This window comes from Phalaenopsis equestris, unplaced genomic scaffold, assembly GCF_001263595.1.
Source record: "Phalaenopsis equestris unplaced genomic scaffold, ASM126359v1 Scaffold000540, whole genome shotgun sequence".
Taxonomy (NCBI): domain Eukaryota; kingdom Viridiplantae; phylum Streptophyta; class Magnoliopsida; order Asparagales; family Orchidaceae; genus Phalaenopsis; species Phalaenopsis equestris.
In genome coordinates, this window is record NW_018164980.1 from 2,577,881 (window position 1) to 2,593,028 (window position 15,148).

At 39.2% G+C, this 15,148-nt stretch overlaps 1 protein-coding gene across 2 annotated transcripts in view; it reads right to left on the bottom strand.

Moving 5' to 3' along the window:
- LOC110028979 (protein HAPLESS 2) overlaps window positions 1-15,148 on the bottom strand; it is a 112,954-nt gene that overhangs the window by 17,566 nt on the left and 80,240 nt on the right. For both annotated transcript variants that reach the window (XM_020731070.1, XM_020731069.1), the window contains exon 13: window positions 13,623-13,655. In XM_020731070.1, the coding sequence (XP_020586729.1) occupies window positions 13,623-13,655 (33 nt within the window). The remainder of the gene's footprint in view (window positions 1-13,622; window positions 13,656-15,148) is intronic.

Here is a 15,148-nt window from a genome sequence, read left to right on the forward strand (position 1 = left end):
ATATTGTACATGATATATATAATTTTTATTTTTATTTTTTTTATAAGCCCAAGGGCTAATATATTAAAGAATAAAATGTACAAATATGTTGTATGAGATGACCTAAAAAAAAACCCAACTCGCACAATACAACACACAAAAACCCAAAGAAGCAAAGATATATAAAGATAAAAAAATCAAAAATCCGCCAACAGGTGCAAAGGTGCTAGGGAAGGTGAAAGGTGCTAGGGACGTCCCACTTTAGTTCTTCCTCTGCCTCTAGTTCTCGAAAGGGAGCCAATTAACAAATTGGTAAGTTGCGTACCATTACCCAACCTAACCAAAGTATCATCCATCAGATTTCTAAGCTCAAGTATGTCTCCATTCTTCTTCTTCCTCCTGGATGTGTAGACCTGTCATTCCTCATCCGAGGATTGACTCATCTGATCAATGGATTGGTCCAAAGGTGACCACACAAGTTTAGGACGTTGCACATCATGATCCCTCTGAGTCTACGTAGCATTGACATCTTTCTGGACCTGATGAGGCGGTAGTGAAACAGTAGAGATATTTTCACTTGTATTATCAGTGATAATTTGAAGGACGAACGGAGTCTGAAGATCTCCCTCACCTCCACCATAAGAGGTTCCAAAGACGGGGGAGCTACAGCAATATGTGGAGACTGAATGGTTGATATATTGCCTGCGGGAATAGTGATGGCTTCAGGTGTATTCTTTTGATGATCGATAATGTCAATAACTTGGAGCTGATCAGGAGGAATTGGAATCACTGCCTCTAGCGGAGTACTTTTCTTTTTTGGTCTGAGGTGGGGATGCAGATGATGACATTGAGAACTGGAGTGGCCAAACATACGACAGTTCGAATAATACGAAAGAAAAAATTCAATCTCTACCTTCTGCCAATATCTATGATGCTGTGTGCCCAACCAAATTTCCTTAGAAGCGGAAGAAGTAATATCTTTTTCAACAAGTACTCTGGCTTCAGATGGACGGGAAAAATTAAAAGTTGGAATGTCCGTCTTAAGAAACATAAGCTGAGGCAATAAAATACAATACTTTTTGAGAAAAGTAATGAAATTTCAGACCAGGAAAGAGAATCCAAACCGGAATGATTGGAGGTTCTGTCTGTGGGTCAAAATCCACGGACCAATTCAAAATCTTCATTGCTCTGTTATCAATCCAAATTATCCTTCTAGCAAATAAACGTGTGCAATCTTCTTCATTATTAATTTGAATAAGAATGTGTCTCCCGTCTAATAGTCTAATTTTTCACTCTCCAACAAGGTGTATAAGTTCGAATTCCTTGCGAATAAGCTCTATTTTGGGATGACCATATAGAAATTTCTCAACCAAATTCAGGCGACAGGACGAAATAATTTGAATACCTTCAGCTTCTATAAAAAAGATGACAAACTTCCCATTCTTCCTACCAAGTTTCTTGATGTCCTCCTCCCACTCAAACGGAGGGGAAAAACATGATTTAGGTGTAGCTGAGGCGTGAACATACTAAAGCGGAGAAGATACAGGAAGATGTACGAGAGAACCTAAAAAAAAGCTCAACTCACACAATACAACACACACAAATACCAAATAAAACAAAGATACATAAAGGTAAAAAATCAAAAAGCCACCAAAGGGCGCAAAAGTGCTAGGAACGTCCCATTTTAGTCTTCCCTCTGCCTCTAGTTCTTGGAAGTGAATCGGCTAACAAATTGGTAAGGTGAGTACCATTGTCCGAAGTAACCAAAGTATCATCAATCAAATTCTTGATCTCAAGTAGGTGTAGACCTGTCATTCCTCATCTGATGATTGACTCATCTGATCAGTAATTCTAAAGTTGATCGGACAAGTGTAGGTTGTTGCACATCATGATCCTTATGAGTCTGAGTAACATCAACAACTTGCTCGACCAGATGCGGCGTTGTGAAGCAGTAGAAGTATTGTCACCTGTAATATCAGTGATAGATTCTAGGGCAGGTGGGGTTTGAAAAATCTCACTCTCCCCCACTATAGGAGGTTCCAAAGACGAGGGAGCTACAACTGGGAACTGAATGGTTGTCATATTGCCTGATAGAATAGTGACTTCTTCAGGGGGATCCTTTTGATGATCAATAGGGTCAATAACTTGGAGCTAATCAAGAGGAGATGAAATCAATGCCTCTGGCGGAGCACTGTGCTTTTTCGGTCTGAGTTGAGGGTGTAGATAGCATTGAGAACTGAAGTGGTCGAACATACGACAGTTCGAACAATACGAAGAAAAATGCTCAATCACTACCTTTTGCCCATATCCATGATGTTTTTTGCCCAACCAAATTTCCTTAGAAACGGATGAAGTGATGTCTCTTTAAATAAATACTCTGGCTTCAGATGAGCCTCTGGCTTCAGATGAGCCGGGAAAGATTAAAAGTAGGAATATCCGTTTTGAGTGGCTTATCTTAAGCTGAGGCAATAGAACACAACACTTTTTGAGTAATATAATAAATTTCAGACCAGGAAGGCGAATCCAAATCAAAATGATTGGTAGTTCCGTCTGTGAGTTAAAATCCACAGACCATTTCAGAATCTTCATTATCGTGTTATCAATCAAGATTATTCTTCTAGCAAACAAGCACGTATAATCCTCTTCATTATTTAGTTGTATAATAATGTGTCTTCCATCTAACAATCTAATTTTCCACTCCCCAATAAGGTGCATAAGCTCGAATTCCTTACAAATCAACTCCATTTTGGGATGGTCATACATAAATTTTCCGAACAAATTCAGTCGTCAGGAGGAAGCAAGTTGAATACCTTCAACTTTTGTAAAAAAAATGACACTTCCCATTCTTCCTACTTGATTTTTTGATGCTCTTCGCCCACAAAACAAAGGAGGGAAAGAACGCGATTTAGGTGTACCTGAAGCATGGAAACTCACAAGGGCAACAACATACGATCTGCCCGAAGTAATCCCCAATAGATGGAGGTGCTGTGTTAAAAACAGTGAAGAAAACAAAATAGACAGAAAACTCATACAATACAACACACATAAAATCTCAAATAAAACAAAGATACATAAAAATAAAAAATTAAAAACTATAGACGATCGCAAAAGTGCTAAGTACACTTCACTTTAGTCCTCCCTCATCTTTAGTACTCGGAAGGGAGTCGACTAACAAATTGGTAAGGTGCGTACTATTACCCGAAGTAACCAAAATATCATCCATCAGATTTCTGAGCTCAAGTAAGTCTCCATTCTTCTTGTTCTTCCTGGATGTGTAAACCCTGGATGTGTGGATGTGTAAACCTGTCATTCTTCATCCGAGGATTGACTCATTTGATCAATGGGTCGATCAAAAAGTAGTCGGACAGGTGTAGGCTGTTGCACGTCATGATCCCCATGAGCCTGAGCAACATTAACATATTGCTCGACTTGATGAGGCGATAGAAAAACAGTATTAGTATTGCCACCAATAATAACAGTAGGGTTTAAAAAATCTCCCTCGCCCCCACGATAGGAGGTTCCAAAGACGGGGGAACTACAACATTGTGTGGATCCTGAATGGTTGACATATTGCTTGCGAGGATAATGACGTTTTCAGGAGTATTCTTTTGATGATCAATATTATCAATAACTTGGAGCTGATCAGGAGGAGAGGGATTCACTGCTTATTGCAGAACACTTTTCTTTTTTGGGCTGAGGTGACGGTGTAGATGGTAGAATTGAGAACTGGAGTGGTCGAACGAACGACAGTTCGAACAATACAAAAAAAATGCTCAATCACTACATTTTACCAGTATACATGGTACTGTCTGCCGAAATTAGGGTTTAGATTGTACAACAAAGCTATACGAATTAGAGTTTAGATTGTACAATAGAGCTATACGAATGTCTAACGAAAAGTTGAGGATTTATGTTGCGCTAAGCGAACAACCTCGAAATCCTATGGATTGTTGTTTTAATTTCTAGGAAATGAATGGTTTAGCTGGGGAAGACATGTTCTGCTGTTGAAGATGGTCGTGTTGCCCACCGCGCTAGTTCCACACTCCTTATCGTGACGAGTTTAAGTTTTCTAGGGTGTCAGGTTATAATGTCAAATCCAGCGGCCTTATGATTGTAGTTCTTCAAATATTTTTATAGATAACATATTGAAATAGATATGTAGCACATGACAAGCAGTAGGGTATGTAGTAAAGAAAACAATACAACATGCAGTGTAAAGAAAAATAAAAGGTACAACAGGGAAGTGTTTATAAGAGATATACAGGGAAGTGTTTATAAGAGAATAACATGCTGTAAACATAAAACAAACCTGTATACTTGGGAGATCCGCTGTTCCTTAGGTGTAATTGATGTGACAAGTACAAGCAACAAAACTTGAGGAAGCAGACTGAAACGCTTTATATAAACAAAAACAAAGAAACATCGTCTAGAAATCTCGAGTAAGATTTTCAAAAGACTCACGAAAAGAGAAATGCGAGAAAATCGACAAATCAACAAATTGATTAAAATCGTAGAAAATACGGGAAAATCCCGAAAAGAGACCACGAGTGTTTTGTCTAAAAATTCCAAGAAAAACATATGAAAAAGTCCGAAAAGAGGGGGACCACAAACACTCGAGTCGGGGCTAGGCTCAACTATATATTAGTACTCGAGGGTCATCAAAGGCTACTCGGTCACCCGAATGTATAAAGTCCGCCACTCAACTAGAGGGGTATCTTATCAAACCTAACTCAAGAGAGTATTCCTTAGCCTAAACAGATGATCAACAGGTGGACAACCAATGTTTAAAATGTATTTAAAATTTATGTTTTCAACATGCACATAAGTTTCAAACATGCGAAAAGTGAGCTGTATCAATTTTGTATGTAGAGAAAAATATATTTTTGTTTTAGAAGAAGGTGTTTGTTCTTATCAAATTTCTTTTTATCAATTTTGAAAAGTAGTTGTCCAAGAGTTGATCGCGCTGTCGGGCATAAGGCTACCAACCTAAGAAGGTTCGGGTCAACTCCCACTAGTCTTGTGCCGGTGAATGATACTGTCATCCTACAGCTCATCGGGTTCCTGAATCGGATCCCGATGTCAGGATATGACATCTTTTTGCTCTAACTTCGGTGTGCCTTTATCATCAACACCGCAAAACAAAACCGACCTACTTGCGACCTTGCTTGAAGATTTCACGTATAGAATGGACACTTATGTATCGGTTTATGTATCGGTCATAAGCATAAAAAATTGAACCAAGAAGCAAGGAAAAAAAGAACAAAAATGGGGTGAGAGAGGAGAGGTTGATCCACCTAAAACATCGAAAAGAACGAAAGATGAATCAACTCTCAAACATCGATTCGTGACGAAAAAAATTGAAAAGGAAAGCCTGAAGATCCTTGAATCAATCCGAAAGGGTATCATTTTTCACGTTTTCATAAGTGGATCAACCCAAGTCAAAAAGACCTCCTAACGCCCGCTAGTGACTTCCTAACATCAGTGCCCAGCTCCCAAAGACATCTTTTATGAAATTAATTTATTCCAACCAAATGCTTTTCCAAAATGAGACTTAGAAATCTCCCAAACTTCATAAAAGGAAAATAACTCGGAGAATACCACCACTAGTACTCCTAAACCCATGCAAAAATCAGGATCCTCCAACTTCCAAATTAATCAATGACCCATATATCAAACAAGCATAAAATCTTCCCATAGAACCAAATAAACGCTCACGGCCGGGGTCAATAGAGGAGAGCAGACAGCCACCAAGGCTCTCGACTAAGTTCACCAACAGAACAAGACACTCACGGCTAAGTCAAGAAACAGGGCCAAAAGAGGCTCACAGCCAAGGCAACCCAAGGCACAGGAAAGGCTCACGGCCAAGGCAAGAAACAGGGCCAAAAGAGGGTAGAGGGTCACGGGTAAGGCCAACAAAAGCACAACCGGACTCCAAACTAGCTCACGGGTAGGAGCCAAAACAAACCAAACCAAATTCCATATAGGAAGCTCACAACCACAGATGGCAAGCGGAACCCAACACAACACAAATCCATGGGTGGGGGACAAAAAGGAAGCAGACCTATGCCTACTGATCTCACGATTAGAGGGCAAAACCGAAGGCCACAAGGGCAGTGCCCACTGAACAAGGCTCACAGCCAAAGTAAGGAAAAATCAGTCCAAGCACAAGAAAAGCTCACGTCAAAGGCAACCCGAATCAATTCTATGAGGATCTTTGATATACATAAGAGAGTACAAAATATAATTATAATTTCAATCCACCTACAATCATCCAAGTAGTTTAAGCCCAACAAGGACTAAATCACACCAAATAACCTCCAATAGGTCTCACGGGTAAGGACTGCAAGAGGGGCAAATCTCAATGGTGAGCTCACGGGTAGGACCAAAGCAAGTAAAACCGAGCTCCAAGGGAAGCTAAAACCGAGCCATTCAAGGCCAAAAATAAAGCTCCAACAAAAATTAAGACCGTGGTCTCAACATAAATTAACATTGAGTCACTTTTAAGCAAATCGAAAATCAGCAAGGGCCAGAGTGAGACCCTTAAAGCTAGTAAAGAAGATTCAAAGCCTCAACAAAAATTAACATCCCATGCTCCTGCAATGAAAACCGAGTACTCACAAAGACCCAAAACTGAGCCATTCAGGGCCAAGACAAGGCCTGAGCATAGATTAAAATCCAAGCTTTAATAGAAATTAAAAATTCCGACTATTTCAAAATAAAATGGAGCCATTCAAAGCCAAGGAACAACTCGCAAGCTTTTGAAATATCAAGATATAGAGCCAATATATGCCTTAAACAAGAACAATAACATAGAGAGTATATTTAGGCCCCCAACTTAAGTATTCCAAGCATGAAACAACTTCCAACAGGTATTTAAACAAAAGGATGCCTCATGAGAGGTTAAAACAAGCCAGCAAAACAATTTATAGGACCCTCCAAATTAAAGAAATTCCTTTTTTTTTTCATAGCATATGTTTCGAGCAAGGCAAAGCCACGGGAGACCAAAACTGAACCCAACGAGGGCCAAAACCGAGCCATTCAATGGCTAAAACAACTCCCCCTCAACATGTATTTTTTATGAACAGGATAGTATGAAGTAAAGAAGTATGCATAAATCTAAAAGCTAACATTTCAAGGCCTCCAAAAATTCCTTTTCTGAACCAATACTTGAATGAGAAAGAGCAATGATAAATCAAACACCAAGCCTTCAAGATAAACTTCAAGAGACTTCAAAAAATAAATCTTTTCATACTCCATATAGATTTCGAACAAATGAGACAACCTTCCAATGTCTCATGCTAGATAAGAATAAATGAGAAAGTTCATGATACATATCCTAACATGCTTGCAAGAGGAGCTAACATTGTCTCAAAGCCATGTTTCAACCCTCTTAATTGCTTCCAATAGAAATATGCTACAATAAATAAAAACATGTCATAGCTTCACCACTTTAAGCAAGTAATTAAGTCTAACTCCTAGAACATGCTCACATTTTCCATTTCTAGATGCTTGAGTACCAAGTATTTCAAAAAAAAAAATGTGTAATATCACGAAAGCATGCTGTATCGTCCACTGCACTAAGCTAAGGGGCTCGACAGAGAGAAATTCGAAAAAAGACAAGGCACAAAGGGGGGAGAAAGTACCGAAAGTACCTCCCTGAAGCCCTCCCTGAAGCAAAGAAAAACCCCACAAAAATTTTCAAAGCACTCCTCCACTTCAATCCTTCCAACAACAAGAGGAAACTAACCCAAGTACAACAGACTAAAGAAGTGAGAAAAGAAAATGATAGAGTTTCTCCCCCCCCCCCTCAGAGATTTTCAACCACTTGAAACACACCAAATAGAGTATCATATAAACCAGAGAAAAGGAGAGGGAATGATTAGGGGATCGCATACGGATCGAGGGATCGAGAGGAGCAGACGCCCCCATACGGGCGTGCGAGAGGCAGAGGATGAGATACGAGGCGAGTGCGGGAACGAGACTCCAACAACACGAAGGAGTGAGCCAGGCAAAACCGAGCGAACCGCGGCTAGGGCAGAGGTCCACGAGCGCGAGAGGAAGAAACGAGAGAGGGGAAAATGAAATTAGGTTAAGGATTTTTCATATAAGCTATTAATAATAATAATAATAATAATAATAATAAAATATTATTTATTATTATAATTAACATTTAAACATGTATTTTCCCCAAGACGCGCCGTCGCAATGAAACAGACGTTCCCCCTAGGCAAAGTCGATGTTCCAGACGCATCGGCGTAGTCCGTTTCGTCATCCGGAGTCGTCCGGGCAACCTTGTCGTCGATCGGATCAAAACACGTCGCGGTCTGAATCCTATCAAAATTCTGGTATGAGTTCAATCAAACAGAACGGTGCAGAGGACGACAGTGCCAAATCAACGAGTACAGTCAATCCTGAGGCCGACATTCCTATAGGAATACTCCCTGAGTTCCTTCAAAGTAGCCTTACCTGCTAAGCAATAGTGATCAAAACTACTATATGGAACGTCAAGTTGAGCGAAGAAAAGTTCAAAATTGCTAATAGGGATGACTACTTCACTAGTTTTCTAGGAGTAGTCGACAGAAAGATCCTACGACTAGATCCAAGGCTACTAAGGAGGGGAAAACTGCACATCGACCGAAAGCGAGGTCAACAATGATACTTTGTTACTTTGGGTCATGATAATTTGTTAGCTGGTTCTCTTCCGAGAATTAGAGGCAGAGGAAGAACTAAAGTGGGACATCCCTAGCACTTTTGTGCCTGTTGGAGGATTTTTGATTTTTTATCTTTATGTATCTTTGCTTCTTTGGGTTTTTGTGAGTATTGTATTGTGTGAGTTGAGCCTTCTTTTAGGTATCTCATACAACCTATCTGTACCTTTTATTCTTTAATATATTAGCCCTTGGGCTTTTATATATATATATATATATATTGAAAAAAAAGTATTTTAATTTTGAAAATACAAGACTTACCAATCTCATACAGACAATAATTTAAATGAGCGAGCACAGCACTACAAATCATGCGCCTATCCACACACACACACACACACACACACACACACACACACACACACACACACACACACACACACATACACACACACACATATATATATATATGTTAGGAGATGGCGATTTCGGTCGAGAGCTCTGCTAGGGCATCCGATGACTAATTTGGTCACATTTGATTCTACTGCTCAAAGGAGAGGGGGCTCCCACACGTTTCGTCAACTCTCGCTCAGTGGCTAGCGTATGCGTCGGCGACTTGTGATTTTATCGCAGATTTGTCGCCTGCGTCGCGCGTCTGCTACTAGTTTTCGACGCTGCACCTACTGCATCAGTGCCCGACAATTTGTTTCGACGATGCTTCTTCTTCTGTTGCATCTTTGCCCAACAATTTCTCTCCCTGCCCGACACTCTTCCTCTCTGCGTTCAGGCAGGAACGCCGACAACTCTCCTTATTCTCATGGCGCTTCTTTCTTCTTAGGTTGAACCAGACAAAGTCTTTATTGCTCACGTGGCGGGTAACCTCAGATGGAGTCCACGGTGGTCTTCCCTTCAAGCTATAAGGATTGTCGCGATGGTATAGATGATTGCCCTTTTGTTAAGAAGAGAACTAGGAAGGTGGTAAAACAACAATCTTCTTCTCTGACGCAAAAATCTCAACCCTAATGGACAAATTCAAGTTTGCTTTTATTGAAAAATTTCAATGGGGGCATCCACCTATGGAAGTTATCAGAAAGTGTTGATGATCTTAAACTTGTAGGCAAGTGGAAAGTGAGACTCATGGTTGAGAGATATGTGTTGATTCAACTAATCATGGTTGAAGATTACATCCGAATTTTCTCCAAGAAATATCTTAATATTGCAGACAAATCAATGAAGTTACTCAAGTGATCTCCTGATTTTGACTCAAATCATGAAACTCTCACTGTACCGATATGGTTTAGTCTACCTGGTCTCAAGCTGCACTTTTTTCATCATTAGGTTCTTTACTCTATTGGGGCCATCCTTGGGGACTCTATGAAGCTAGATTTACCCACTTTCAATCTAACCAGACCTTCTGAGGCCAGAATACTCGTGGAAAGGGATATTACTTTACCTGATGTTACTGAAGTCTGGCTGGGCACAACTCATAATGGATATTGGCAACAAATCGTCATGAAACATAGGCCTCCATATTGTACCAACTATAAGATGTTTGGGCATATCGTTGATAAATCCCACAAGCTCCACCCTAATTTGAAATCCAAGGTTCAAGTGAATGAGAAAGTGTCTAACCCCATTGCTCTGGACATTTTAGTTCCACCTGGGGAGGATACTACCAGCAGGAGGTGACTGTTGCCTTTGCGAACCCCCCCAATGATACTGCTGCTACTGTTACTGAGATTGATGTGATGTTGGCACCTTCAAACCCCATAGAAAACAATACTGAAGGACTATTACTTACAAAAGATAGTGTTTGGACTGATAATCAGGAGAACCTCGCAACTCCCCTTCTTCAGGAAGTATCCGGTGTAGAGACAACTCATACTTCACATATACCAGAACCTATTGTGGGTACTACGGTTGGTAATCATTCTGCTACAATTCTACCACCCCATCAGACTGATTCTTTGGATGAGGAATGCCAAGTTTACACTTCCAGGAGGAAGAAGAAGAATGGAGATCTACTTGAGCTCAAGAGTCTTATGGATGATACTTTGGTTACTTCGGGTAATGGTACACACCTTACCAACTTGTTAGCTGGATCCCTTCAGAGGAATAGAGCCAAAGGTAAGACTAGATTGAGATGACTCTCTTTTTTCAATGCCCTAGTGGTTTTGGATTTTTTATTTTTACATGTACACTTTTTTGACTTTTTTGTGTGTTGTACCGTGTAGGTTGGGTGCCTATTTTTGGGTCCACCCACACAACATATCTGTATCTTCTCTCTTTTATGAATTAACAGGCTTTTTTTTTAAATATATATATTAAAAAAAAAATTCCTGCATGTCGTCGCTCCGCTCTGTTAGGGTTTCGCATGATGAACCCTAGCGCCTCGCGTCCGCCTTCGTTTTGGAAAAACTCGCCTTCGTCTTCAGTTTGCAAAATACCTGCGTCGTCGACATGCCTTCTCGCATCGTCTGCTTCGTCTGGCGGCAGAGCTACCCGATATAAGGCTCTGCCTCAGCTCGACAGCTGCGTCGACATGCCTTCTCGACGTCATCTGCTTCTACTCGACAACTATCGTCGTTTCTCGCGTCGTCTGCTTCGTCTAGCGGCATAGCTATCTGGTGCGTAGTCTACAGACCCTGCTTCTGCTCGACGGCTGCGTTGTCTGCGACAGAGCCGGGCTTTGTTGTTGGCACTGGCCACGGTGATGGCCTCAGGGCTTTCCTACGCCGCCGCCCTCGCTGGTGATAACCCCACTAAACCCTCATATGCTACAGTAGTTCACAAATGCAGCTCTCATTTCCACCTCGTAGATAGTTCAATATTCCCCCAGATGTATCATGATTCTGTTGCAGGATATGGAGATTGCAATCTCATCAAATAGAGAAAAAGACAGCCAAACCAACAATATTTTTCTGACGCTGAAATTTCAGCTCGTGGAGGAAAATACAAATTTACTCTAGTGGAAAAGTTCCAATTAGGTTGCCCTAAGATGGAAACTATCATGAAGGTTTTTGAATATTTCAAACTAGTTAGGGTTTGACAGGTGGGTCATTTCGATGAAAGACATGTTATGATACAACTGAGTATAGAAGAAGACTGCACAAAAATTTTCTCAAAGAAATTCATCACAATCGAGGGAAAACAGATGAAATTGCTCAAATGGACTCATGATTTATTGCACCTATCCCCAATTGCACCTATCTGATTCTCATTACCTGAACTCAAACTTCAATTTTTTGACCTACCTATCTTATATGCAATTGAGACTATCCTTGAAAAACTTTTACAGGTAGATTTACCCAAAGTTCATTTCTCAAGACCCTCTATTGCAAAAATTTTGATTGAAAGGGAGATTACTCTACCAGATGTAGAAGAAGTCTGACTTGGCTCTACTCACAATGGTTATTGACAAAAAATCATTATGGAACAAAAATCATATTATTGCAAACACCGCAAGATGTTTGGACACCCGCAAGAGAAATGTTTTAGATTACACCCACAATTGAGAATTAATAGTCAAAAGTAGGAACGTGTTGTTAGTGCACCCCACGAGCCTGAACATGCTTCTAACAAACTAGATGACTGCCAACCTGAGGAGGGAATCACTATAAGACAGGAGTTGGTGTCTGCCCCTAGGAATTCTTCTCCTGACCATACTACAATGAATAATGTCCCTATTCAGGAAGCATCAGGTGCAGTGGTGACAATTCATACTTCACAAACACTGGAACCTATCGTTATGACAATGACTGTTTTTTCTTCTACTACGGTTCTAAATCAGACCGATGATCACACGAGTCAGTCTTTTGATAAAGAATGGCAGGTTTACTCTTCTCGGCGGAAGAAGAAGGCTAGGGGAACACTCCAACTTGGAAATTTAATGGATGATATATTGGTTGCTCTTGACAATGACATGACACTTCAAAGTCTGTTATCTAGCTCCACTCCTAAAACTAGAGGAAGAGGCATGATTAAACTGACTCGTCCCTAGCTTTTGTTTTCTGCATGTTTTAATTTTTTGAGTCTTCTGTATCTTTTTGTTGTATTACTGTATTTGGTATTGTATGGGTATGGTTCCTCTATTGGGCCCTCTCATTCAACTTTTATGTATCTTTATATAAACAAGTAAATCATTTAAGTCTACAAATTCTAATCTTCTAACAAAATAAGCAACAAAGCATATTCTACATTCATATTTGCAAGGTATTCTTAAACGGGTGGCACGAATCATCATTATATTCCTTTAGCAATTTAACATATAATGTTGCAATATTTGGACAAGTATGTCAAATAAAGGAACATGTAATAAATTCTTCCACATGCATTTTCACTATGCACTTCTGCTCTAACGGATCACAAAAAGTATGATTTACAAAATATAATTGATCTCATCCACATCAATACTCTCCATGGAATAACTACAAACAAAAATTAGGCGCATATCATTGAATAAATAACTATCTAGCAAAGTATTACGCCGTTCCTAGCCTAAGGGCAATTTAATATTTTTATTATCTATTATTGTTAAGTATCAATAGGGCTAATATAATTAGGGTTAAGATTATGCATGAGATTGGGTCTTGAGTATTAGGGTTAGGGTTTGGGAATGATTTCCTGCCTCTCGAATTATAGAATTTGGGAGAGATCACCTACCTCTAGAATTGTGGGTGCTTATCTTATGTATTCGTGTTGAGTTGTTCAATATTCTTGCAATAAAATATTCGTTAGCCCTAATTTCTGTGAAAAAATCATCTGGGATCTTATCAAAAAATTAAGTGATGAGCATGCTATTTTGAATACTTTTTATAAAAAAAAAAGAGGATATAAATGATTCTGATATCTCAGCACAAACTTCTAATGTAGCAAGAATGGAAGCTATTTACCAAGTAATTTTTCTAATGAAAAATAACAAAACTTCTAAGAAATCAAATATAGGGACCATTCAATCAGAATGCACCATACGCCATATTGAAATTAAGAGAGTACCTCCATATAACTGACACCCTTCAGGCAGTCAAACTGCAAGAAGAAAAAAAAAATCTTCAGGGAAAAATTTAAATATAGCATAATTTACATTAGTTTTCATCCGCATGCATTCACAAGCCTATATAAAAAAAATTAAAATCTAAATAAACTTCCACAGATCATTAACTGTCTTATATAGTTTGTGTCCATACGGACTGTTACCCATGCCAATTAAAAGTAAAAGCATCTTAAAAGCAAAAATGATTCCACGAAAGATAAGAAAGAGACCACAGACACGACTTGGTATTGGGTAATTAAATCATTGTCAAATATCTTAACATAAAGTTTGTTTATTCTGATGTCAAAATCCACTTTTAACTAGTACTAGTATCACTACTTGAAGTTACCATTATAGAGTTCTGTAATTCTGTAATGATTTGCCACCTAAATGTATGCAGTACCTCCCTAGCTAGCCATAGATTACAAACATCATAGAGATTTCAAAGCAAGTTTCCCTTAAAATTTTTCAATATTAATTGGCATCCAAAGCTCCATGTCATTAGTTAGCATCACAAAAAATTTCATGAAATTTTACCCATGGGTATGAAAAAACATATATGAACATCTGCTGAAACATTTCTGAGATGCACCTGTTGTCTGATAGACTTTACAAATTGCTGGAAAATACATGACTAAGGGATAATTACAGACAACACTCAAAACTTATGCATTTACAAAACTAGCACCAATGTTATTTTTTTGAACTACTGAACCGATGTAATTATATATGCCACGATCAAATCATTTGGAATTTGATAAAAGCCAAGTATCTCGATTAGAAATTAGCATTTAAGAAGAAATAGAGAAGCTCATCAATTATTCCATGATATCGTTTGGTGAAAGGTGCTAGGAAAACATTTAAATAAAAGCTGTCAAAGATGATACTAAATAAAGCCTTCATATTCTTTGCACTTTTCATCTGAACATGCTCTTATTACTTATGAATAGACTCTTTCTTTTTTTTATTAATCCGTGAACAAAGATGGTGGGAAGGAGCTATGGTTGATTCCATTATCATCTGGAGATCATAAAGTAATGAAAACAGCCTCTATACAATTAAGTAGTAAGACTGTACATAAACCCCTTCCCAAATCCTGCATAACTGCAGAGTATCAAGCATTAAGTTATGCCCTTCACACCAATGAGATAAGAAGACATTATTTTACTTGTTATAGAAGGTGAGATTATGTGCAAAAACTAGAATGTCTCACAGATATCAAAACTAGTTAGAAAATCAGCAGAAACACAAAGCAATTTTTTATTAGCACTGAATTAGGATTACAACATGACACAAACGAAAAATAAAATACAATAATAAACCACTCTCCAGCTAGGACCGGAAGAGAGTATCCGAGGGTTGTTAGCGTCGGTAAGGCAGCAAGGTGTAAGGGGGAAAGTTGAGTGTTGTCAGGCAGGTTGGAAGGGTGGTTGGTGGTTGGTTTGGGGATTGGGAGAGTGGAGCGGCAGGAAAAACTGCAGGAAAGAGT